The 21,061-nt window shown below is 43.4% G+C and overlaps 5 protein-coding genes and 16 non-coding genes across 24 annotated transcripts in view; 2 read left to right on the plus strand and 19 right to left on the minus strand.

Moving 5' to 3' along the window:
* Positions 1 to 176, minus strand: part of rab5b (RAB5B, member RAS oncogene family) — a 3,956-nt gene extending 3,780 nt beyond the window's left edge. The window contains exon 1 of the mRNA XM_085920412.1: positions 31 to 176. The gene's annotated coding sequence lies outside the window, so the exon portion shown is untranslated. The remainder of the gene's footprint in view (positions 1 to 30) is intronic.
* Positions 1 to 10,800, plus strand: part of lcmt2 (leucine carboxyl methyltransferase 2) — a 10,962-nt gene extending 162 nt beyond the window's left edge. The window contains exons 2-14 of one of the 3 annotated variants that reach the window (XM_085920398.1): positions 84 to 208; positions 3,783 to 3,864; positions 3,958 to 4,141; positions 4,213 to 4,369; positions 4,439 to 4,628; positions 5,032 to 5,139; positions 5,353 to 5,731; positions 5,807 to 6,037; positions 6,112 to 6,209; positions 6,602 to 6,789; positions 6,943 to 7,078; positions 7,152 to 7,333; positions 8,725 to 10,800. In XM_085920398.1, the coding sequence (XP_085776524.1) occupies positions 84 to 208; positions 3,783 to 3,864; positions 3,958 to 4,141; positions 4,213 to 4,369; positions 4,439 to 4,628; positions 5,032 to 5,139; positions 5,353 to 5,731; positions 5,807 to 6,037; positions 6,112 to 6,209; positions 6,602 to 6,789; positions 6,943 to 7,078; positions 7,152 to 7,331 (2,058 nt within the window). In that variant the 3' untranslated portion in view covers positions 7,332 to 7,333; positions 8,725 to 10,800. Of the gene's footprint in view, positions 1 to 83; positions 209 to 3,782; positions 3,865 to 3,957; positions 4,142 to 4,212; positions 4,370 to 4,438; positions 4,629 to 5,031; positions 5,140 to 5,352; positions 5,732 to 5,806; positions 6,038 to 6,111; positions 6,210 to 6,601; positions 6,790 to 6,942; positions 7,079 to 7,151; positions 8,260 to 8,724 lie in introns of those variants that run through there. The other 2 variants (XM_085920399.1, XM_085920397.1) reach the window with 2 other exon arrangements.
* trnar-acg (transfer RNA arginine (anticodon ACG)) lies at positions 479 to 551 on the minus strand. Its single transcript has one exon. It is a non-coding gene; the product is annotated as a tRNA-Arg (tRNA).
* Positions 635 to 707, minus strand: trnar-acg (transfer RNA arginine (anticodon ACG)). Its single transcript has one exon. It is a non-coding gene; the product is annotated as a tRNA-Arg (tRNA).
* trnar-acg (transfer RNA arginine (anticodon ACG)) lies at positions 789 to 861 on the minus strand. Its single transcript has one exon. It is a non-coding gene; the product is annotated as a tRNA-Arg (tRNA).
* On the minus strand, positions 945 to 1,017 carry trnar-acg (transfer RNA arginine (anticodon ACG)). Its single transcript has one exon. It is a non-coding gene; the product is annotated as a tRNA-Arg (tRNA).
* trnar-acg (transfer RNA arginine (anticodon ACG)) lies at positions 1,101 to 1,173 on the minus strand. Its single transcript has one exon. It is a non-coding gene; the product is annotated as a tRNA-Arg (tRNA).
* Positions 1,257 to 1,329, minus strand: trnar-acg (transfer RNA arginine (anticodon ACG)). Its single transcript has one exon. It is a non-coding gene; the product is annotated as a tRNA-Arg (tRNA).
* On the minus strand, positions 1,570 to 1,642 carry trnar-acg (transfer RNA arginine (anticodon ACG)). Its single transcript has one exon. It is a non-coding gene; the product is annotated as a tRNA-Arg (tRNA).
* Positions 1,730 to 1,802, minus strand: trnar-acg (transfer RNA arginine (anticodon ACG)). The gene has a single exon. It is a non-coding gene; the product is annotated as a tRNA-Arg (tRNA).
* trnar-acg (transfer RNA arginine (anticodon ACG)) lies at positions 1,887 to 1,959 on the minus strand. Its single transcript has one exon. It is a non-coding gene; the product is annotated as a tRNA-Arg (tRNA).
* trnar-acg (transfer RNA arginine (anticodon ACG)) lies at positions 2,047 to 2,119 on the minus strand. The gene has a single exon. It is a non-coding gene; the product is annotated as a tRNA-Arg (tRNA).
* On the minus strand, positions 2,207 to 2,279 carry trnar-acg (transfer RNA arginine (anticodon ACG)). Its single transcript has one exon. It is a non-coding gene; the product is annotated as a tRNA-Arg (tRNA).
* Positions 2,367 to 2,439, minus strand: trnar-acg (transfer RNA arginine (anticodon ACG)). The gene has a single exon. It is a non-coding gene; the product is annotated as a tRNA-Arg (tRNA).
* trnar-acg (transfer RNA arginine (anticodon ACG)) lies at positions 2,527 to 2,599 on the minus strand. The gene has a single exon. It is a non-coding gene; the product is annotated as a tRNA-Arg (tRNA).
* On the minus strand, positions 2,844 to 2,916 carry trnar-acg (transfer RNA arginine (anticodon ACG)). Its single transcript has one exon. It is a non-coding gene; the product is annotated as a tRNA-Arg (tRNA).
* trnar-acg (transfer RNA arginine (anticodon ACG)) lies at positions 3,004 to 3,076 on the minus strand. Its single transcript has one exon. It is a non-coding gene; the product is annotated as a tRNA-Arg (tRNA).
* Positions 3,164 to 3,236, minus strand: trnar-acg (transfer RNA arginine (anticodon ACG)). Its single transcript has one exon. It is a non-coding gene; the product is annotated as a tRNA-Arg (tRNA).
* crygs2 (crystallin, gamma S2) lies at positions 7,821 to 9,543 on the minus strand. The gene is given in 4 exon segments (XM_085920746.1): positions 7,821 to 8,093; positions 8,679 to 8,948; positions 9,208 to 9,375; positions 9,514 to 9,543. Coding segments are annotated over 4 exon segments (741 nt in total).
* tbccd1 (TBCC domain containing 1) lies at positions 9,729 to 14,881 on the minus strand. Of its 2 annotated transcripts, XM_085920404.1 has the most exons (10): positions 14,322 to 14,881; positions 13,457 to 13,521; positions 13,120 to 13,386; positions 12,817 to 12,975; positions 12,503 to 12,619; positions 12,328 to 12,435; positions 12,186 to 12,204; positions 11,924 to 12,110; positions 11,318 to 11,833; positions 9,729 to 10,766 (listed from the first exon to the last, which is right to left on the minus strand). In XM_085920404.1, the coding sequence occupies exons 1-10, from the start codon at positions 14,359 to 14,361 to the stop codon at positions 10,553 to 10,555; spliced, it is 1,692 nt and encodes a 563-aa protein (XP_085776530.1). In that variant the 5' UTR covers positions 14,362 to 14,881; the 3' UTR covers positions 9,729 to 10,552. The 2 variants fall into 2 exon arrangements, with proteins under 2 accessions (XP_085776530.1, XP_085776529.1); XM_085920403.1 differs by having other exon boundaries at positions 12,186 to 12,435; positions 14,322 to 14,880.
* Positions 14,882 to 14,897: 16 nt separating this feature from the next.
* On the plus strand, positions 14,898 to 19,294 carry dnajb11 (DnaJ heat shock protein family (Hsp40) member B11). Its single transcript, XM_085920411.1, has 10 exons — positions 14,898 to 15,114; positions 15,423 to 15,579; positions 16,128 to 16,225; positions 16,558 to 16,690; positions 16,980 to 17,122; positions 17,202 to 17,284; positions 17,441 to 17,498; positions 17,585 to 17,696; positions 17,769 to 17,928; positions 18,467 to 19,294. The coding sequence occupies exons 1-10, from the start codon at positions 15,041 to 15,043 to the stop codon at positions 18,529 to 18,531; spliced, it is 1,083 nt and encodes a 360-aa protein (XP_085776537.1). The 5' UTR covers positions 14,898 to 15,040; the 3' UTR covers positions 18,532 to 19,294.
* The last annotated feature ends 1,767 nt before the right edge of the window (positions 19,295 to 21,061 follow it).

Consider the following 21,061-nt stretch of genomic DNA (forward strand, 5'->3'; position numbering starts at 1 on the left):
TGAGGTTCTTCACATGGCACTTTTACTTACACAAACTTGATTGCAGGCTTGTGATGCTTTCAAATTCTTGTTGGTCTTCTTAGGTTCAAGGGACCAATGACAGCAGCGTGGTGAGCAAAGTGTCTGCTGCAGCCCAGGGCTACTTCCACGATTGCTTTCAGCAGCACTTCGTGTGCAAAGTGGCGAGGAGATCTCCACTCATCAACAGGTCAGGCATAAAGCTCCTCTGTTTGTCAGTCAACACACAACACATTCACGTAGACGCAGACATAACTGGCGTAATAACAAATGAATGTGTCCTGCCTGCAGGAACATGTGATGTCATCTCACATGCTTGGAATAATATGCCAAATGTGCTCCGTAAGGCAGTTGGATTGGAAGAGCTGTACAAAATGTTGCATGGGGTGCAATTGTGGAAGAATTAAGTTGCAAAGAATATACTGAATACGGTCTGCGGGAGTATTTCAAAACGTGGTGTCGAGCTAGCCAGGAGTCGAACCTAGAATCTTCTGATCCGTAGTCAGACGCGTTATCCATTGCGCCACTAGCCCCGCACGGAATCTCGAGAGGCCAGTCCCATCCCCACGATTAACTTTCATAAAATACGATGGGTAAGGATTTCAAAAAGTGAAATCGAGCTAGCCAGGAGTCGAACCTAGAATCTTCTGATCCGTAGTCAGACGCGTTATCCATTGCGCCACTAGCCCCACACGGAATTTGGTGAGGCCAGTCCCATCCCCACGATTAACTTGCATAAAATACTGGTTAAGGATTTCAAAAAGGGAAATCGAGCTAGCCAGGAGTCGAACCTAGAATCTTCTGATCCGTAGTCAGACGCGTTATCCATTGCGCCACTAGCCCAATATAGAGGTCATTGAGGCTAGTCCTATACCGACGATTAACTTGCATAAAATATGATGGTTAAGGATTTCAAAAAGTGAAATCGAGCTAGCCAGGAGTCGAACCTAGAATCTTCTGATCCGTAGTCAGACGCGTTATCCATTGCGCCACTAGCCCAATATAGAGGTCATTGAGGCTAGTCCTATACCGACGATTAACTTGCATAAAATACGATGGTTAAGGATTTCAAAAAGTGAAATCGAGCTAGCCAGGAGTCGAACCTAGAATCTTCTGATCCGTAGTCAGACGCGTTATCCATTGCGCCACTAGCCCAATATGGAGGTCATTGAGGCTAGTCCTATACCGACGATTAACTTGCATAAAATACGATGGTAAAGGATTTCAAAAAGTGAAATTGAGCTAGCCAGGAGTCGAACCTGGAATCTTCTGATCCGTAGTCAGACGCGTTATCCATTGCGCCACTAGCCCGGCACGGAATTTACAGAGGCCAGTCCCATCCCCACGATTAACTTGCATAAAATACGGGTAAGGATTTCAAAAAGTGCATTTGAGCTAGCCAGGAGTCGAACCTAGTATCTTTTGATCCGTAGTCAGACGCGTTATCCATTGCGCCACTAGCCCCGTACGATGCCGTGACGGATCGGCCAATCCCCAAGATTAAATTCCATAAAATATGCTGAATAATGCAAGAGTTTCAAAAGGTGGATTCGAGCTAGCCAGGAGTCGAACCTAGAATCTTCTGATCCGTAGTCAGACGCGTTATCCATTGCGCCACTAGCCCCGTACGATGCCCTGACTGATCGGCCAATCCCCAAGATTAAATTCCATAAAATATGCTGAATAATGCAAGAGTTTCAAAAGGTGGATTCGAGCTAGCCAGGAGTCGAACCTAGAATCTTCTGATCCGTAGTCAGACGCGTTATCCATTGCGCCACTAGCCCCGTACGATGCCCTGACCGATCGGCCAATCCCCAAGATTAAATTCCATAAAATATGCTGAATGCAAGAGTTTCAAAAGGTGGATTCGAGCTAGCCAGGAGTCGAACCTAGAATCTTCTGATCCGTAGTCAGACGCGTTATCCATTGCGCCACTAGCCCCGTACGATGCCGTGATGGATCGGCCAATCCCCAAGATTAAATTCCATAAAATATGCTGAATAAGGAAAGAGTTTCAAAAGGTGGATTCGAGCTAGCCAGGAGTCGAACCTAGATTCTTCTGATCCGTAGTCAGACGCGTTATCCATTGCGCCACTAGCCCCGTACAATGCCAAGATGGATCGGCCAATCCCCAAGATTAAATTCCATAAAATATGCTGAATAATGCAAGAGTTTCAAAAGGTGGATTCGAGCTAGCCAGGAGTCGAACCTGGAATCTTCTGATCCGTAGTCAGACGCGTTATCCATTGCGCCACTAGCCCCGTACGATGCCGTGATGGATCGGCCAATCCCCAAGATTAAATTCCATAAAATATGCTGAAGAATGCAAGAGTTTCAAAAGGTGGATTCGAGCTAGCCAGGAGTCGAACCTAGAATCTTCTGATCCGTAGTCAGACGCGTTATCCATTGCGCCACTAGCCCCATACGATGCCCTGACTGATCGGCCAATCCCCAAGATTAAATTCCATAAAATATGCTGAATAATCCAAGAGTTTCAAAAGGTGGATTTGAGCTAGCCAGGAGTCGAACCTAGAATCTTCTGATCCGTAGTCAGACGCGTTATCCATTGCGCCACTAGCCCCGTACGGTGCCTTGACCGATCGGCCAATCCCCAAGATTAAATTCCATAAAATATGCTGAATGCAAGAGTTTCAAAAGGTGGATTCGAGCTAGCCAGGAGTCGAACCTAGAATCTTTAGATCCGTAGTCAGTCGCGTTATCCATTGCGCCACTAGCCCCGTACGATGCCGTGACAGATCGGCCAATCCCCAAGATTAAATTCCATAAAATATGCTGAATAATGCAAGAGTTTCAAAAGGTGGATTTGAGCTAGCCAGGAGTCGAACCTAGAATCTTCTGATCCGTAGTCAGACGCGTTATCCATTGCGCCACTAGCCCCGTACGATGCCGTGATGGATCGGCCAATCCCCAAGATTAAATTCCATAAAATATGATGAATAATGCAAGAGTTTCAAAAGGTGGATTTGAGCTAGCCAGGAGTCGAACCTAGAATCTTCTGATCCGTAGTCAGACGCGTTATCCATTGCGCCACTAGCCCCGTACGATGCCGTGACGGATCGGCCAATCCCCAAGATTAAATTCCATAAAATATGCTGAATAATGCAAGAGTTTCAAAAGGTGGATTTGAGCTAGCCAGGAGTCGAACCTAGAATCTTCTGATCCGTAGTCAGACGCGTTACCCATTGCGCCACTAGCCCCGTACGATGCCGTGACGGATCGGCCAATCCCCAAGATTAAATTCCATAAAATATGCTGAATAATGCAAGAGTTTCAAAAGGTGGATTCGAGCTAGCCAGGAGTCGAACCTAGATTCGCGTTATCCATTGCGCCACTAGCCCCACACGTTTGACCTGTAAGAAAGTTCAATGTAATTAAGTGTTAATCATTGTGAATAGCGCCAACAAAATAAACCATTGCTCTCGGACCGAAATTTCCGTCCATGTTCAGTCATTTTTATATATTTTTTCACTGATTATAAAGTGGTTAAGATAATGATGGATGGATGATCCTACTGCTCAGTGTGTCTCCTATTTTTAAAAATCCTTGACCCAAAGTATTAAAATTGCGTTTCTCATTTTGACTATTCAATGTTAATTCAACCCACATGCTATTTAGTTTTGTTTGGTTTTTTCATGAAAAAAAATATGTAAACATTAACACCTGTCAATCACATGATTATTAACAGACTTGCATCACATACTAATGACATTAAAACATACAATATTGTGTTAAATATGATTTAGGGGCTACTATGTGCGCTGGAGGGCAGTGGACCACTGTGTCCGGACCTTCCTGCAAGTCACAGAACATTGTGCCAAGAGACAAGCAAGTTAACTTTTACCAAAAGACATTACTTTTTTTTTTTAATGTATCTTTTTATGATACACACGCAATAACTTCTATTTTTCTGTCTTGTAGATTTTGTCTTTAGGTGCTGGTTTCGACTCGCTATATTTCCGCCTGTACGGAGACGCGGCACTCAACAAGGCAGTCGTGTTTGAAGTAGATTTCCCAGATGTGACTCGGCGTAAGGCGGCTCTGATCCAGTCCAATGTGTCGTTGTCGCAAATGTTGGACTCCCACCATGTACTTTCTTTGACAGGTGAAATACTGCATTGATGCATTGACGTTATACATGTTTTGCGACATAGCTGATCATATATGTGTCTGTAGGCCCTTTGTACGTGTCGAGCAGTCAGTACTTCCTGCTCGGGGTGGATGTGAGACATGATTCCAATGTAGAAGAAATTCTGGTAAAGGCGGGACTGGATCCGACTGCTCCTACTCTGATTCTTTCCGAAGTGGTGCTCACCTACATGGAAACAAAACGGTGAAGATCACAGACTCAGCTTTTAAGAGGTTGTGGCAATCGTAATTGATGAAAATGATGTTCCTCCAGGTCCGATGACATCATTAGTTGGGCGGCACGATTCTTGCCCCAGTCTCTTTTTGTGATGTACGAGCAGATACATCCCCAAGATCCATTTGGTCGTATCATGCAGGAGCATTTCTCAAAACTGAATTCCACTCTGCACGCGCTTCGACAATATCCCGACACTGACGCACAAAAGCAGAGATTTCTCGACAAGGCTAGTATTTGCACATTTACGCCTACGACTATTATTAAACAGGTTATATGCTGACTTACAATTTTTATTTATTTTTTTAACTTAGTGTACTAAATACCATCCAAACACAAGTATAATTGTTACATTAAGGTCAAATAAGAGGAGAGTTAAAAACTAAATGAAAACAACTGTCTTGAAAATGCGTAAATATGAACACATACAAAATGGCGAAGCAATCATGTCGTGGTCTGCTACAAAGCTAATCGTCGCTAAATGTCTTCACGTAAGATCATTTCTAATACGCCAGGAAATGTTTCCGACACATCCTTTGCTAGGTGCTGCTGCTTTGGTTAGCGATAGAGTACAAATGAGTTCATTTCTATTTATTACAACCATCAACATTGATTCTTTTTGTCGTATTCAGGGATGGGAGCAGTGTGTGTGTTTGGATATGAACGAGTTCTTCCTCAGGCTAATTCCAGATGATGAGAGACACCGAGTGGAAAGTTTGGAACCTTTTGATGAGTATGAGGTTAGTTAAGACTAACCCCTACAAAAAACTGATTTGTGGGTTCCAAGCTTATATTGTCTAAATAATATAGACCATTAGTCATACTGTACCAGAATTTTTTGTTGACAATAATACGATTGTGTGCACGAGTGGTATATCAAATAAATACACAAATAGCTTGCTACTCGTAACTTCAAAATATCATAACTTGGACCCATCTCTAATATTGGTCAGGAATGGCAACAGAAATGCTCGCACTACTTCATCCTCACTGCATCTCGAGGTTCTCTCACAGCGCAGTCTCTGCTAGTCCATCCTGCAGGTGCGCATTGCTGTTCTTACTGGTTTTGTCTTCAACCTGTATGGGATTACTGCTTTTGCTCCTGTCCTTCAGTGCTATTCCAGTGCCCATCTTGGAGCGCCACTGACCTCACTGTAAAAACGGAGCCAGTTTGCGTGGAGGGTTTCGGGATGGCCTCAACGTTGTTGATTGGAGGACACATCCTGCTCACCGGAGGCTCCTGCAGGACCGGCCGAGAGGCTCAGAGTCAAGTCCTGCACCGAGGCCCTGAAGGCTGGAAATCCTTCCATGTCAAACCAGCAGCCCATTCGAGTGAGTTAATCTGAATTTTGGGCCCATTTATGTTCATGGCATCAAGCAAGACATTTTCTTTTTGCTTTTTGTCAGGCGTTCGCCTTTATCATAGTGTTACTTCTATTTCTGGGAGAGTCGCTGTAATATACGGAGGACGCGCTTCTCCCGTCAACCCGATCGGCGGCCTTGTCAAAGTCAACCTCAAATATGAAAGTTCACCAGCTCCTGAGGATGGACTTGAACTCCATGAGGAGCAGATGACATGTACAGGTGCTCATCCACCGCTTAGATGGAGACACTCTGCCACTCTAGTCTCTCATAAAGGTAAACTTTAGCAGCAGTTGTTGTGTTTTCCTTTTTAAATGATATTAAATAAAAGCATCTTTGTTTTTCTGTAGGGAAAGACTTCTTGTTTGTCTTTGGTGGAAAAAATGAGTCCGCAACAGTTTTAGGTGATGGCTATTTTCTGAATCTGGATCAGCAACATTGGACTGAGGTTGTGATTGTTCTCTATTTGCTGTTATGCATAATTGTAAGGAAGAGCTGCGTTTATGCAGATTTACTGCCGTAGCAAGATTTGAGAAATCTGACCAAGTTATTGGTCTTATATTATTGTCTTTCATCCATCCTGTTTCCATGGTGGCCTGAAATGCGATTGCCATGGCCGCCGGGGAATTTAACATACAACAGAAGTCAAGGTAGCAGGGCAGAGGATCTTGAATATTGTCCCGCACAATTTCTTTGTGCAGTTTCTCCTTCCTTGCATAAAATAAACTGTAAGAATGGACTATTGGTGTTTATGACAGAATTGTAAAAAAAATATATATGCCATTAAATTTCCAAGAGTAAAACATTTGCTGTGCTTAAGGTCCATGCCTTTTTTTTCAGGTGGCAGTAGAAGGTGCTGCACCAGAGCCCCGGCATTCCCATTCAGCATCTTCCTATCATGGAGGGCTGGTCCTGTTTGGAGGGCATGGAAAAAGAGGAGAGCCACTGGGGGACATAATGGTGATGAAGCCAAATGAGAGAGGCTTCTGCTGGGAAACGATAAATGTTCAGCCCCCTCCTTGTCCCAGGTGGGTTCCTCACAGTCATAATCCATTTCTTCTCAGTGTTATGTAAAAAGAACGAATGCTTGTGGTTACTACACACCCATTCAACTGAGAAAAAATGGTGACAATGCACATCGTAATATTGAAATATTCCAAGTTAACTGTACTGTTGTGTAGATATTCGCATGGTGCCCATGTGATTGGCGATCGACTGATTGTGGTGGGCGGAGTCTGGCTGCATTCAGACAGCGTGCCAGGAGTGGCCGTCATCGACCTTTCCAGGCGCTGCAGTGTCGAGTTCCGTCTGCTCACGGTCAGTTCAAAGTACTTTGATTTCACCGTGCGGACTTGTCGGGAATCTCATTGGTGCTTCTCCCGCCTTTTAGTCATCAGTGCCGCGGCCTCTCATGTTGCACTCCTTCTGCTCTGAGTTGGTGGTCCAAAAAGAAGCTCAGCTGATCCTGATTGGTGGAGGAGGGAACTGTTTCTCCTTTGGGACACATTTTAACCCTCAACTTGTCAGCGTGGACCTCGGCCCGGCACTGATGGGAACTGAACAAACTTGAAGGTGCTCCGATGTGACAGAGCAAGAGTTTGTCCGAACCTGAATGTTTACAAAAATACACTGACAAAAAAAAATCTAGTTTCTGCTTCAAGCCAGAGTTATGCTTTAAAAGTAGGGTTTCAAATTAGGGGTTTAAGACAGGTATGGTTTCAAGCCAGGGTTAGATTTTCAAGTTAGCATTTCCAAATTGTAGTTTCATGCCATGGTTAAGGTTTCAAGGCAGGTTTTTAAAGTAAGATTTCAGATTGGGGGCGGTTAGATAAGGTTGTGTTTTTGTGGGTTAGGGTTTTGAAGGATGTACAGTATACATATAAACCAAACTATTGTTTGGAAAAGTACAGGCAAAACTGCAAAATTCAACACATCTTTGTCTGCTTTCTGGACAGGCTTTTATTTTGTTGACCTCAGTTCACAATTTTCTCATTTCCTGTCAGGGATTATAATGTAGCATGGTGTCGATTGCCTCGGGCACAGAGGGATGAGTGGCAACTCATTCAGTGAGGCGCCTGAAAGATTGGATTGCAGCACTGGCTGCGCCCCAGTCGCCGGGCTTGCGGTACTCGCCCTTCTCCAGGAAGTACTGGCGGCCGCGGTAGTTGGGGTGCTCGTAGAAGACCCACCAGCCGTCAAAGATCTTGCACGAGTTCACCTCCCTCCAGCGGAACTTCTCCAGAAGCGAGGGGCAGTCCTCTGTGGCCTCAAAAGCCTTGCCCCCAAAGTCGGCCTTCTCGTACAGCTGCATCTTGTAGCCACCCCCGCTGGTCTGGAATGATGGGAGGAAAGGGGATAGATCCGTAAAGGACTCGGAAGGACAACGCAAAACTGGGATCTGACATAATTCGGGGAGGCTTCGATTGGTTGTTTGCCCGGAGATACAAAATCGATCCTATATGGCCCTTGTCAAAGTCGATTGATTTTTCTGTGGGGGGGGGGGGTGACTGGTGGTGACCATGAAGGTAGCTGCAGGCGCTGGGTTAGCTGGACAACAGTAATCACATGCTCCACTCTAAAAAAGAGAGTTATTTGTCTAAAGGCCCAGATTTTACCCAGGATGCCCGTAATGCATCGCTACCCACCCTGGCTGGGAATTGAACCCACTGCATGAAAGGCAATATGCCACTAGTGCACAAAAAATTTATTTTGGTAGAATAGTAAAAATAGATTTATACTATAAATATGCAGTACTCATTTTGTCAAGGTGTTTAAAGCAAAGCTAGCTTGCGTTGGCCCCAATTTACTATCATAACAAGCCCTACCACGAATTGTGAAAATTCACGATGACTCCCTAAAAAGTTAAATACCTCCCTAACGTGCAAAGTATTGTACTTTGTTAGCCTATTTCAAGAACTCAAGTGAATGAGGGTACAACACTCACAAAGTGGATCATCTTGCAGGAGCTGAGGCGGTCGTTGAGGCCCATCCAGCGCTGGTACTCGGGGTACTCGCCCCGGGTCAGGACGTATTGGTAACCCAGGTAGTTGGGCCGCTCGTACACCACCCAAGCGCCGCTCTCCACGCGGATGGAGTTGCAGCGACTCAAGTAGGTGTGGAAGTCGGAGCAGTCGCTGTCACACTCGTACCGGTGACCCTGGAAGTTCTTGTCCTCGTAGAAGACGATCTGCGGGAACGGGACAGTATGTAAGACAGAATTCCATCTGTTCATCAATTTTCTACCGCTTAGCTCCACTTTCATGGAAATGGATCCCATGCCAGTTATGGGAACCACTACACAGCCAGTGACATCTTTAAAACCAGCTGACTTGGTGATTTGCCACCTCCAGTCAAGAATTGGATTTAGAGGAATTCAATCCCAAGGCACGGTTGGAAAATTAGACGTTAAAAGTCCAAGGTCTTTGTGTAGCTTTGCCTAAACTCACCCTGCCCATCTTGGAGTAGTGTAGCCTCTGTGATGCAAAAGTGGCGGCAATGGTTGGTGTTTGCCCTGAGGTCTCGATGTTGAACTCAAACCTCGAGCTCTCCCTTTTATAGCCGGTCCTGCCGCATTGGGGAGCGCCAACAGTGGGAGGCAAACAGGGGAACAATCGCTTTGTCATGAAAATGAGATCCAAAAATTGAGTCAGTGATTCTAGCACTATTCAGATTTTCCAGAAAAGCGAGGAAGGATTACGGCATAAAGAATGCCGGGCATGGTAAGCGTCCAATGACCCCACTTGCCCACTGACCGCATCCAGTTCCTGCCCTCCCAACACCATATCGCACGTGCCAGCTGGGTTGCCCCCCACCTGGCAAGGGAGGCGCTGCCAACTCAGGACTTATTTCTGCCTTGTGGATGCATCCAGTTATTGTCGGAACACCATTTATTTGCGCAATATATTTGATAAATAATTCAAATTGGTGTGTATCATTACAAATTTGAAAATATCACAAAACTCATACATTGAAGTGAACATCTTTATTATTTTTTTTCTTTTTTATAACAACATAATAGATGTTTAAAAGCACAGTAGAGTGTGACAGCAGCATTCATTCATTGTTTTACCTCCAATGACAGGTTTTTTTTTTTGAATGCCTTACTATGTACAGAGGAAGCTAACCTTGAGATTGAAGGTATGAAGTGCAAACAATGTCTTTAGGATGAATAAAATAACACAAAAATAGAACATACATTATAATTCCAGTGACTAATAGAAAAATATACTTTGAATCGCACGTGGTTGGTTGGCACATGAGTGAATCAACACTTTGATGTCGATAACAGTCAACATTAGGATCTGCAAAGTTGCGTTTATGAACCATTTTTCCAATTATTGAAAATAATGTACGACAAGCCAAACAAACTACATGAGCACTTAATTTCAGTTGTGAAGTACAATTATTCATGAATACGTGAATACATTTGCAAAGGAGTATCAATTAAATCAAGGGTGGGAAACTGTTTTGCTAGTGGAGCTGCCAATGTGGCTCCACACTTCCCTGCATACTACATATTAAGTGTTTTCAAATTGTTTATATTCTGAGCATTTATGGATTCAATTGTGTTGATCTGTGCTCTATTCAGTGCTAATTTCATAATTACATAACAAATCAAAATTGCTACATTTACTGAAGTTCCCTTATTTAGTTTAAAGGTAGAACACAGCATGTAGTCTACATCATTGACCATCCATTAACACATTCAAAACAAAAATGGGGCCTTGCTGTAAATGTCCAGGACAACTTCTTCATCTGAAATAAATACGACTAACTTGTGAGGAAAACAGTTCAACAAGCCATCGGCGACTGTGCCACTGCTCCTCCTGTCTTTGAATACATGTCGTTGTTCACCGACGTGTCGTCCACCGGGGTACCGTTGGAGACCTGCAGCGAGGACGCGGGGTTCGGGATCAGGCTGTCCAATTCCTGCCTGTGTCCCGACTCCAGGAGCCACTCGTGGAACTTTGCTTCCACCAGATCCTGGAACTTGCACTTCTGCTCCCTACAGAAAGAACATACCATTTTTTAGGCAATTTCTGGCAGGAAAAATACACATTAGAAGACAATTATTTTTAAATAATTAGCTTAAAATAACATTTTAACTGTGTGGCGCAATGCATTTAATTAATCCTTGTCATATGTGTTACACTGACCAGTCAGGGTGACCTAGTCCCTCGAGCAACAGTGACACACAGCTGCAACCTTTCCACATGAGCTAAACTTGTTATTGACTGTTGGCTTCAATTCTCCATTGAACCACTCCGGTCATGAAATGGAAAAATACAGCTACCATACAGTCGGTGTATGACAATTGCTTTGGGATTTCCTGTACAAGTTGGAGCAATTACAACTTTGCAATAGGGGCACAAAAGGCAACCTACTCATATGGTTGGTGCTGTTTTACTGTCTTCCATTGAAAAACTACTCTCATGCGAACTTACAACACAATTCTTATACTTCTGTTTTTCTTTTAGCAATTAGCTTGCGATTTTGAATAAATAATGAATAGGATTGAACAAATGAATGGTCGGTTATGAGATAAAAGCCGCTCACTTGTTTAGCTGGGCCTCCATGACAGTTTTCTGCCATGTTTGTATCCTCTTCTGCTTGTCATCGAGCGCTGCCTGATAGCGGGGTGCCAACCCCCCCGGCACCTCGCACGTGTCCCCTTTCATGTGGAAAGGCACCACCATCATGTGGAACTCCTCTGGGGGCAGGAGACGGTAGAATGCCGGGTCTGGGTTGGTAGAGGGCTTTACGGGGTCAGTCCCCAGAAGCAAGGGCTGGTCCCACACGTTGGGGACCACCGCCAGGCCTACGATGGCCATGTGGTCCTCTAGGGAGGGGTAGAAAGTGTGGAAGGGGCCCAAGGTGATGTCAGCATTGCCGGGCAGGAGCAGAGGACGTGTGGGCGTCAAGGCGTGGAGCGTGCAGCAGGAGGAGGCCCCGACGATGATCTTGCCTGCCGCGCACACTACGCGCACATTCTGGCAGCAGTGTACATGCACGCTTGTCTCCACTGGACCCAGAACCACTGTGCAATCTCTGCACTTGTCCACAATAACCGACCTGGCATATAAATCAATCAATCAAATCACATCCAGATTCAACAAGACTTGCATATTTACACGCTTTAAAAAATTTGAATTATCTGCTGACCTGAGAGGCGAGAGGAGGTAGATGTAAGCGTCGGTGCATCGGTGGATCTTAATGTTGGCTCCCGTCATCTTGTCGGAAGTCTTGGCCAGGGTCTGCTTACAGACCCGAGACATGAGCACCATCTTGCTACCTGCTGGGGCCATGTGAGTGTTTCGGGATATCTTGGCACGCTTCATAGCCCCCTCCACTAGATGCAACAAGAAAGATGAGATAAAGTAAGGAAATGCTTGAAGGAGGGAGATCTTTGTAGAATTTATTTTACCTTGTTGGGCCCAGGCTAACTGCTTCCCGGAGCGCAGGCAGGACGTTTTCCCAAATGGATTGAGGGTGAGGTTATGTTGAAGACAGGAGATAAGTTGGTGCAAAGGGAAGGAATGGCTGAGCGCAGAGTAGCCCGCGTGCACCTGAAGCGGACCTTTACTCAGTAACTTATGGACGGGTTGGACAGTCCTGTCCGGCTGCACCCAGCCTTCCAGGAGCAGGCCCAGGCTGCGCACAGCCTCCAGGGAGATCTGGGAGCAGACAGGGTCAGTCGTGGCTAACATCCTGTCAGCTAACACGAGAGGATGGTCCACACACCTGACAGTCACGCAAGGCCATACCGGACTCTGACAGCTGGTTCGGCTCCACCAGCAGCTCCAGGAGCTCCGCCAGGTGGCTCAGCACAAAGGACAGGTGGGCCTGGTCGTCCCAGTTCTACTGAACAAACACAACACATCAAATAAATAAACAGGTGATTCTATTTTGACCACCTGTTGATATTGTGTGCTTGACCTGAGCGGAAGTCTCTGACATCCCAAAAATCCTTCAATTAAAGTAGTAACAGTAATACAAGACTTGTTTATTATAGTTCAGCATTTTTTTATTATAATGATAAAGAAGACGGGGATGACCTTGTTTTGCGAACTGGCCTTGGCCTCACGTTCCGACGGAGCTGGAGAGCGTGTGCGGTGGCTGGGCCACTCCTCGCCAATGAGTGATTTACGCAGAGACACGCGATTCAGCTGTTGGATGTGGAGGAAGAGGAGAAACTGCAGCGTGTCCACGGACCTCTGAGGAACAAAAACTACGTGAAACCTGTCATCGTGCCAACCTGCGTACGCTGATGTGCCTTGCAAGTGACATCAGGAGCTGGAGTTATGGTTCAGCGAGAGTGTCTGAGCGTTACGGCAGACAGTGCTCGACTTTGTTTTTACCTCATTCCTCTGCTGGTCAAGCTCACTTTTGCTCGAACACTGGGAAAGGCACTCTGCCCATTCCAGTCGGTCACCAGGCGACTGGCTGGTAAAGAGGTCAAAGGTCTCAAAGTAGAGCCACGCCAGATCTTCTGCAAGCTGCAGCTTCCCACATGCAATGTGCCTCCACATGTGCCAGGTCAAGGAGGGGAAGCAGCCATCGCGGGTGCGCACGTAGGTAGCCATCTTGCGAAGGTAGTGAAGGCCAAGTTTGGAGGAGGGGGCCACCTGTGATGAGGATTCACATCTGAGTTATTTTGTAACAGTACACTGGACAACGCATTTGATTTACACTCACCTGAAGGGCACCCAGGAGGAAGGGCTCCATACGTGGCCATATGCTTACACTGTCTGGATCCATGTCTGAGGACATACAGTATTGTATCGAATCAGTTTGATTTGAGACTGTCAGAGAGGCTCTATCGCCTTAAACGTGGAACAAATATTTTGCTCTTATAAGATGACAAAATGATGCAGGAATGTATGTACCGAAACTAACAGATCACGTCATGTTTTCATCTTGATGCCATTTTTGGTTTTGAGGGAACAAACAGCGCGCAGCAGCAGAAGACATTGTCAGGCGGCACAACAAGATAAGATCATTTAATGCATATTTATGGTCGTGTTTTTCAAAAATCTATGGCAATTATGACTTTTACTTGTTTGGCATAGGTTAATGGCAGTGTTGGAAATGTACAAAAAAAATTATGTAAATTCATTAAATGAGGAATCTAAATGAGTTTATGCACATCTACGTTCCTACACTTTAAGATAAATTATATTCAAAACTTTTTAATCCCATTAAATTGCTTTGTCTGCTAAAAGCACATTCACAATTGACATTTTTTTATTTCAATTTATTTTGAGCAATCATGTGTTAACATGTTTTTTTTTGCAGGCTTTTAAAAGACCGATGTAAGAAATTTAAACTACAACTGTGCACCATGACAACCAGACTGCTGCCACCTTCACCGTTGTAGCATAAGCAAATCGAGCACGGCTAAAACAAACGCTTGAATTCGTCGTCAAACCCGAGAGCCATGTCCGAGGAGACGAGGGACGCGTTTAACATTCAAAACAACATTTTGTTGCCCAAGCGAGGCTTCCCCATCGCGCTAAACTTGTGTGACGAGTTAAGCTAAGCGAGGCTAACAAAAGCAAACCTTCACTATTCGTCGATGGCCAAACGTCGGCTTCTTCCATCTTGGCGGAAGGGCGCCTCGTCAACTACTCCGAATCATTCACGTATTGGAATATAAGTCCATCAGAAGCTTGCTCGGAAGTTTGATGGAAGATTTTGGCGCCCTCTTCTTCCACTGCTAGCGTGCACCGAGTAGGGGGAGCAATGGTTCCAGTGCCGTCCCACTATACATACCTGCTGCGCATGCGTCATTAGTTAGCTCAAAGTAGCCAAACAATGTTGATCATTTTATTTGAAACAGTAAAAAGAAAATAGAAACACTTTTATACGTCTCCAAACAATCAGTTACCAATCCAAGACTCTTTGCTTCAGGGGAGGATTGACCCCCAAAATAAACGAGTCAAACCGGTTCCCTTGAGAATGAGAAAATGGTATGGAATCTAATTTCACCACTCGCCATCTTTTTACAGTCAGTTGTTCACTTTGACTTTAACATTAACCAGAGCTGCGTAAATCGGGTTCCCACTAGTAAACAATCCAGTAACGCGTTAGCTTCTCTTTATTGTGACAACTATCTTTTTAAATGTGGGCGGGGATTCAACCGGTTTGCCGGTAGGCGGGACTTCCTTGACAAGCCGGAAAAAGGCTTTCCTGTGACAGACTGCTGGATCAAACCTTCAATTGAAACCGGCTCTTTTTTTTTAAAGGTTTCGTGAAATATTTATATTTAGAGGGTTATTTATGGCGACCAAAGGGATGAACCTTTGCACTATGTGCTGTTTGATTTTCTGGGTTATCACTGCAGTGTTTGCCGGGTAAGTAAGCGGTTTTGCACCGGAACAGTCGGTCAGGCAGCATCGCCAGCTGGTACACATGTTCCACTGTGATTGGTTCAACCAGTGAAGCGAAGAAGCGGTTAAACTAATCTTATTTTTACATCGTTTTCTTTGTGTTAATGTAATGGTGGCATTAAATGGAGCAAACTAGTATTTAAAATCAGAAAAACACACACTTGTCAAAGTAGCTGGGTTTCCTTGCCCTTTGATACCGACGAGATGACTCTTGTGATGTAGTGTGCACGTTTGTCATTGTTTTGAAGCTTATTTTTTTTTCCACGTTACAGGCGAGATTTTTACAAGATCCTTGGGGTAAGCAAGAGTGCATCAATCAGGGACATCAAGAAAGCCTACAGAAAGCTAGCTCTCCAATTACACCCCGACCGGAATCAAGACGACCCCAAAGCTCAGGATAAATTCGCCGACTTGGGCGCAGCCTACGAGGTATAAGACATTTTTAATACTTCCTAATAAGCATCGGAAGTGATTTTTGCAAATAAAACGTCAAGGTTTTGTCGTGAAATGTCTCCCGGAAAACGCTCGGCACACGACTTTATATGCTTAGCCGGTCTGTTGCCGTTGGAAACACTAGGCTCGTCGTGATTGGTCAACTCAAGCGTGTGGCTGTATCTGATTGGCTGATACAATATCACCAAAATAAAGGGTTGTTTCATATAAGCCTGCAGGTGCTTCCTTACAATATTTGCATTGCACTGCTTTAATTGGTTTAAAATGCATTATTTTAAAATCTCTTGTCGAGTTTATAAGGTTGTTATCAACAGAACTGCTTGCAACAACAATAGGTGCACCTGCGTTATATAATAACTTCCAATAAATGAGCTCCATTACAACCTCTAGCTTCACGAAGATATTAATGGTCAATTTTGGTGGGCAAGGTCTGATTTGGATTAATTGAACAATATTTTTACTAACATGGTTCTGCTTTAAATTTCTGAATATCTGAAATGAATGACTGGCACTCTGATTTCTAGGTTCTATCAGATGAAGAGAAAAGAAAACAGTATGACGCATATGGAGAAGATGGACTTAAAGAGGGCCACCATAGTTCACACAATGATATCTTCTCCAGGTTGGTCCTGTTCAGATAAATGGAAGACAATAGTCAAGGGGATTCTTAATTACATTGAAACTCGCATTAATTTGAACATCCTAACATCTTTAATTGTGAACTTATGATGGCCAACACACTAGGGGCACAAAATTACTCATACCAGTTACCCTAATATAATGTATTAACAAGGAATAAAAGAGCTTTTTGACAAGAGTATAACATGACACCTTTTTTTTTTATCATCAAAGCGGGAAAAAAAAGAGACCCTTGGTTGACCTTATTTTTTCTGAAAATGGTGGTGACTACCTGGCAATACTACACCATTGAGTTACAATTCTTCTCTCCTGTAGTTTCTTTGGCGACTTTGGTTTCATGTTTGGAGGCAATCGACAGCAGCAGGACCGAAACATCCCCAGAGGGAATGACATCGTGCTTGACTTGGAGGTCACGCTTGAAGAGGTCTACTCTGGGAACTTTGTAGAAGTGAGTAGAAGGGTCCATGTTGAGTTGGCATGTTTTTACCATGCAAGTTATGAAGGTCTTCTCTGTCTTCCAGCCACTTTAAAAAGCATGTAGATTAGGTTAATTGAAAATTTGACCCTGAATTTGAATGGTTGGCTTTCCATTGGGCAGTGCGTTATGAAACAAGGAGTGTGGGTTAGGTGCATTGCTCAAGGGCACATCAGTGGTCAGGAAACCTTTGACTACAGCAGTTGCATTAAAAAAAAAAAAACTTTTACTTCTTATTAAAACTATCTTTGTTTGTGGCCAGGTTGTGCGTAACAAGCCAGTAGCCAAAGAGGCGTCCGGCAAGAGGAAGTGCAACTGTCGACCGGAGATGCGGACCACACAACTCGGCCCAGGCCGCTTCCAGATGACGCAAGAGATGGTGTGCGATGAATGTCCCAACGTCAAGTGAGTCTCTCCTTATTCCAATTTTTTGGGACGTACTCTCAACTGAACCTTTTATGTGACATTTGCTTGTTTGCACCAGGCTGGTGAATGAGGAGCGAACACTGGAAGTAGAAATTGAACAAGGGGTGAGAGATGAGATGGAGTATCCCTTCATTGGGGAAGGTAAGCTTCAGGACCATGTTGTGATTCTTGTTTTTTTTGTATTTAAGAAGCATAAAAAATGACTGTGTTTTGGATACAAAGAAAACAATGTTTATTCAAGCAGTGAGGGAAATTGACTGACTTCTTAACTGATCTAAAACGATGTATCTTACTCAGGGGAGCCTCACATTGACGGAGAACCCGGAGATCTACGTTTCCGCATCAAAGTGTTAAAGTAGGACCAACTTTAGAAATTAGGTTGACATTCCGGTCACAGGATACGCAAGAACTCCGCATTAAGGCAGTGCTTGTCTTTTGTAGACATCGTGTGTTCGAGCGCAGGGGCGATGACCTGTATACCAACGTCACCATCTCCCTGTTAGAAGCGCTGGTTGGCTTTGAGATGGACATTGTTCATTTGGACGGACACAAGGTACCCGTTTTCTTTCACGCTCTTTTTAAGGCGCCATCTAAGCGCTGCACGCGTGTCCTTCCTGTCTGTTAGGTGCACATCGAGCGGGACAAGGTAACCAAGCCTGGCGCCAGGATGTGGAAAAAAGGCGAGGGCCTGCCCAACTTCGACAACATCAATAATCGTGGGTCCCTCATCATCACCTTTGACGTGGAGTTCCCTCAGACACAGCTGAATGAAAAGCAGATAAAGGGTGAGTCAGAATTGAGAAGGGTTAGATTTGCCCTTTAAAATTGAAAAAGATCTTTGAGGGAAAATTTTTTTTTCTATGGAAGCAAAAATCAGTGCTTGATTAATTTATTAGACCACTTGACATAATGAGCTTCCAACATCATGGAGCTCTTTAATAAGACTCTTTCAATTCCAGTGAGCTCTCAGTGGTGCCAAATGTGTAATTTCTCTTCAGCTAGGAGTCAGAAATAAATTAAGCGTCACGTTCAACCACGAAGGTTTTTTTCAGTCAGAATTTCAAGTTAAATATCTATGATTTGACAACTTAATCAAGAGACAGATTTGTGCTTTTCTGTCTTTAGGTTTTTATTTGTTAAGACTTAGAAAATTAATGGATAATCATTTAGAGTGAAAATCTGTGAAATTAATCAATACAGAAACATCCTAAATGATTTAAGTGACTACCAGTGCTGTTTGTTTCGGGCCACTGTGGTATGAATGGCGCCGTGGGTGCTGCTCTAATAGTAACTGACATTTAAATGACTTGAATCGTTTTGCAGAGATTCGTAAGGTGTTGAAGCAAGGCTCCATACAGAAGGTGTACAATGGACTACAAGGCTACTAGCATGAAATACTGCTTGGACTGACATTAATATAAGAGAGAAACTGCAACAACCACAGCAGCAGCAGCAGGACGAGCACGACCTGCACCACTTTCCTGGTCACACTCTATTTATGTTAGTTTGGGTTTCCCAACTCAGGATGTCTCAAATTTTGTTTTTACATTTCAACGTTTGTTTTCGTGCCCCCCCCCCTTTTTTTTTTTTTTAAATTGTAACCACACTGTCAGGTTTACGTGAACAGTAAAAGAAGTGGGTGCAGTGGTCAGATTGGTTTTGTAATAAATTGAGTCCAATGGCATTATAGACATTCATACAAATTGACAATATGATTGCAGCTAGCAGAGGTTTGAATTGTTTGTCACTTAAGATGTCGAAGGCTCTTCTTTTACATGATGGTTTATTCCAGTCACAGATTTTGTTCGCTGCTGAGGAAACAGCACTCTGCCATGTGAACAACATAGGAAATATACAGTCAAAAACTGTAAATACAGTTGTTTAATTGGTCAAGTGTTGTGTTGCACTTCCTACGATGCCTCTTTTTACTTCAGTGACAAAGTACCACTTGAATTGAGAACCTTTCCAATCGTTTAATATTAACGTATTTCTGTTTTTTATTCTTTTGTTTTATACAAAAGTGCAACGCTGACTCCAACTGTGAATTAACTCGATTTTTTGGTTTCATTTGGGTTTTAAAACTGAGTGGGGTTTGCTGATTTGGGTAGTATGAATAAAAATTTCTACCGGTTGTGATGAAAGTGCCATTACTTAAGTTCACCAGTAGACGGCGATAGAGTTCCACATGTGAATAGACAAATGAGTTTTTCAGGAAAACACTCCCATTTGGAATGAATTTGCATACCCAGTTGATTCATTGCATCATAAATACAGGAATAATTAAATGCCACACAAACCTACAGTGCTAGAAAACACTGGTTAAAGGCTTAAGTTTAAACAAATTATATATTACTGTACAATATTTAAAAGTATGTACTTAGCTCTCAAAAGTACGGCCATCATGGCCAACATTTAATTACAGTAATACAAATAGTACAAATTACAGTGGTAGACCAAAGTGTTTATTAAAAATAAAACGACTTTTAATCAAAATAAATGCCTTAAATATGCCTTTCAGAGGGCCCAGACAATTAGAAACAACCAAACTTGCATTCTCAGCTATGAAAGGCTCAAAGTCAAGGCCCTTGGGTCAAATGCGGCCCATGAAATCTTAGAAGACTTGTGTTAAATATGTCAAAAGCATGCCTAGAGCAACTAAACTACATTTCCCAAAATGCTTGCCGCCAATCATGTGACCCTCAAAATGAAGTCATCCAGCCATAGCTACCTCATGATGTTTCCAACAAATTGAATTGGGGAAAGACAATCAAATGTTTATAAAGTGCAAAATTGATATCAATAAAAAATAACATTTGCAAGAAAAGGGGGAAGGTGAATACATTTTTGTGCTTCAAGGAGAAAAATAATCTTTTTGTGATTACAATCTGCATCTACAATCTAATATGACAAAGATCGCTTTATTGGGAATGAAGATATCACTAAAGCTTCAACGTTTTTGTCAGCGGGTGTGTTGTCCAGTACAAAAAAATGATGTCATAACTAGTATTTGATAGTTAATTTATCCATCCATTATCTGAACCGCTTAACCTTGGTAGAATATGTTTCTTTACAGAATGATATTTTAATAGACAGATGATCACATCTTTACAAGATCAGTACTTTCTTTAGTGTTTACACAGTAGTTAACTTATTTTCATACTTGTATGACAGGAATGTTTATGTATTTCTTTTATTATTAATTGTTTATTAAAACACATTTATCCCCCAGACTGGGAATAAAGGTTTTAATAACACACTTGTCAGAGTCAGCTGTTGTATTGTCATATGTGAACCACCCTTTGTAATATTATATGTCACAAAGATCTGTGGTTCTTTATCTGAAGGCCACCATGCATGCACATACATACAAATAGAAGTAAAAACAGATAGTCATTCATTAGCATTGTGTTGCATGCAGATGTCCACATCAGTCGGCAGGCGATAAATTATCACAACAGGGTTGGTGTGGCCCGCCCATGCAGACAGACCCCCAGCAATCGTGTGTGTGTGTGTGTGTGTGTGTGTGTGTGTGTGTGTGTGTGTGTGTGTGTGTGTGTGTGTGTGTGTGTGTGTGTGTGTGTGTGTGTGTGTGTGTGTGTGTGTGTGTGTGTGTGTGTGCATATGTGAGTAATGAACTCCCACAGAGATAACAGAGATGTGGTGCAGGGAGTTGTCTCTTCAAACATTTCATACACCCGAACGTTTTTGTCATCCTTCTGCCACACACTTTGTTCAAGTGTGTTATTAGTAGACTCAACTATAGAATAAGAGAAACTACTCCAACTTGGCTTTTTCATTGCAAACCACAGAAACTCCACGGCTTTATTACTTTGATTTTTGTTTACAGTAACAGCCAGTTATATAAAGAAAGGAATAAATATGAAACCCAAAAAGTATGGTGGGCAGATCAACCTTGCA

The sequence above is a fragment of the Syngnathus leptorhynchus genome, chromosome 9, assembly GCF_054491065.1.
Source record: "Syngnathus leptorhynchus isolate UIUO chromosome 9, UIUO_Slep, whole genome shotgun sequence".
NCBI classification, from domain to species: domain Eukaryota; kingdom Metazoa; phylum Chordata; class Actinopteri; order Syngnathiformes; family Syngnathidae; genus Syngnathus; species Syngnathus leptorhynchus.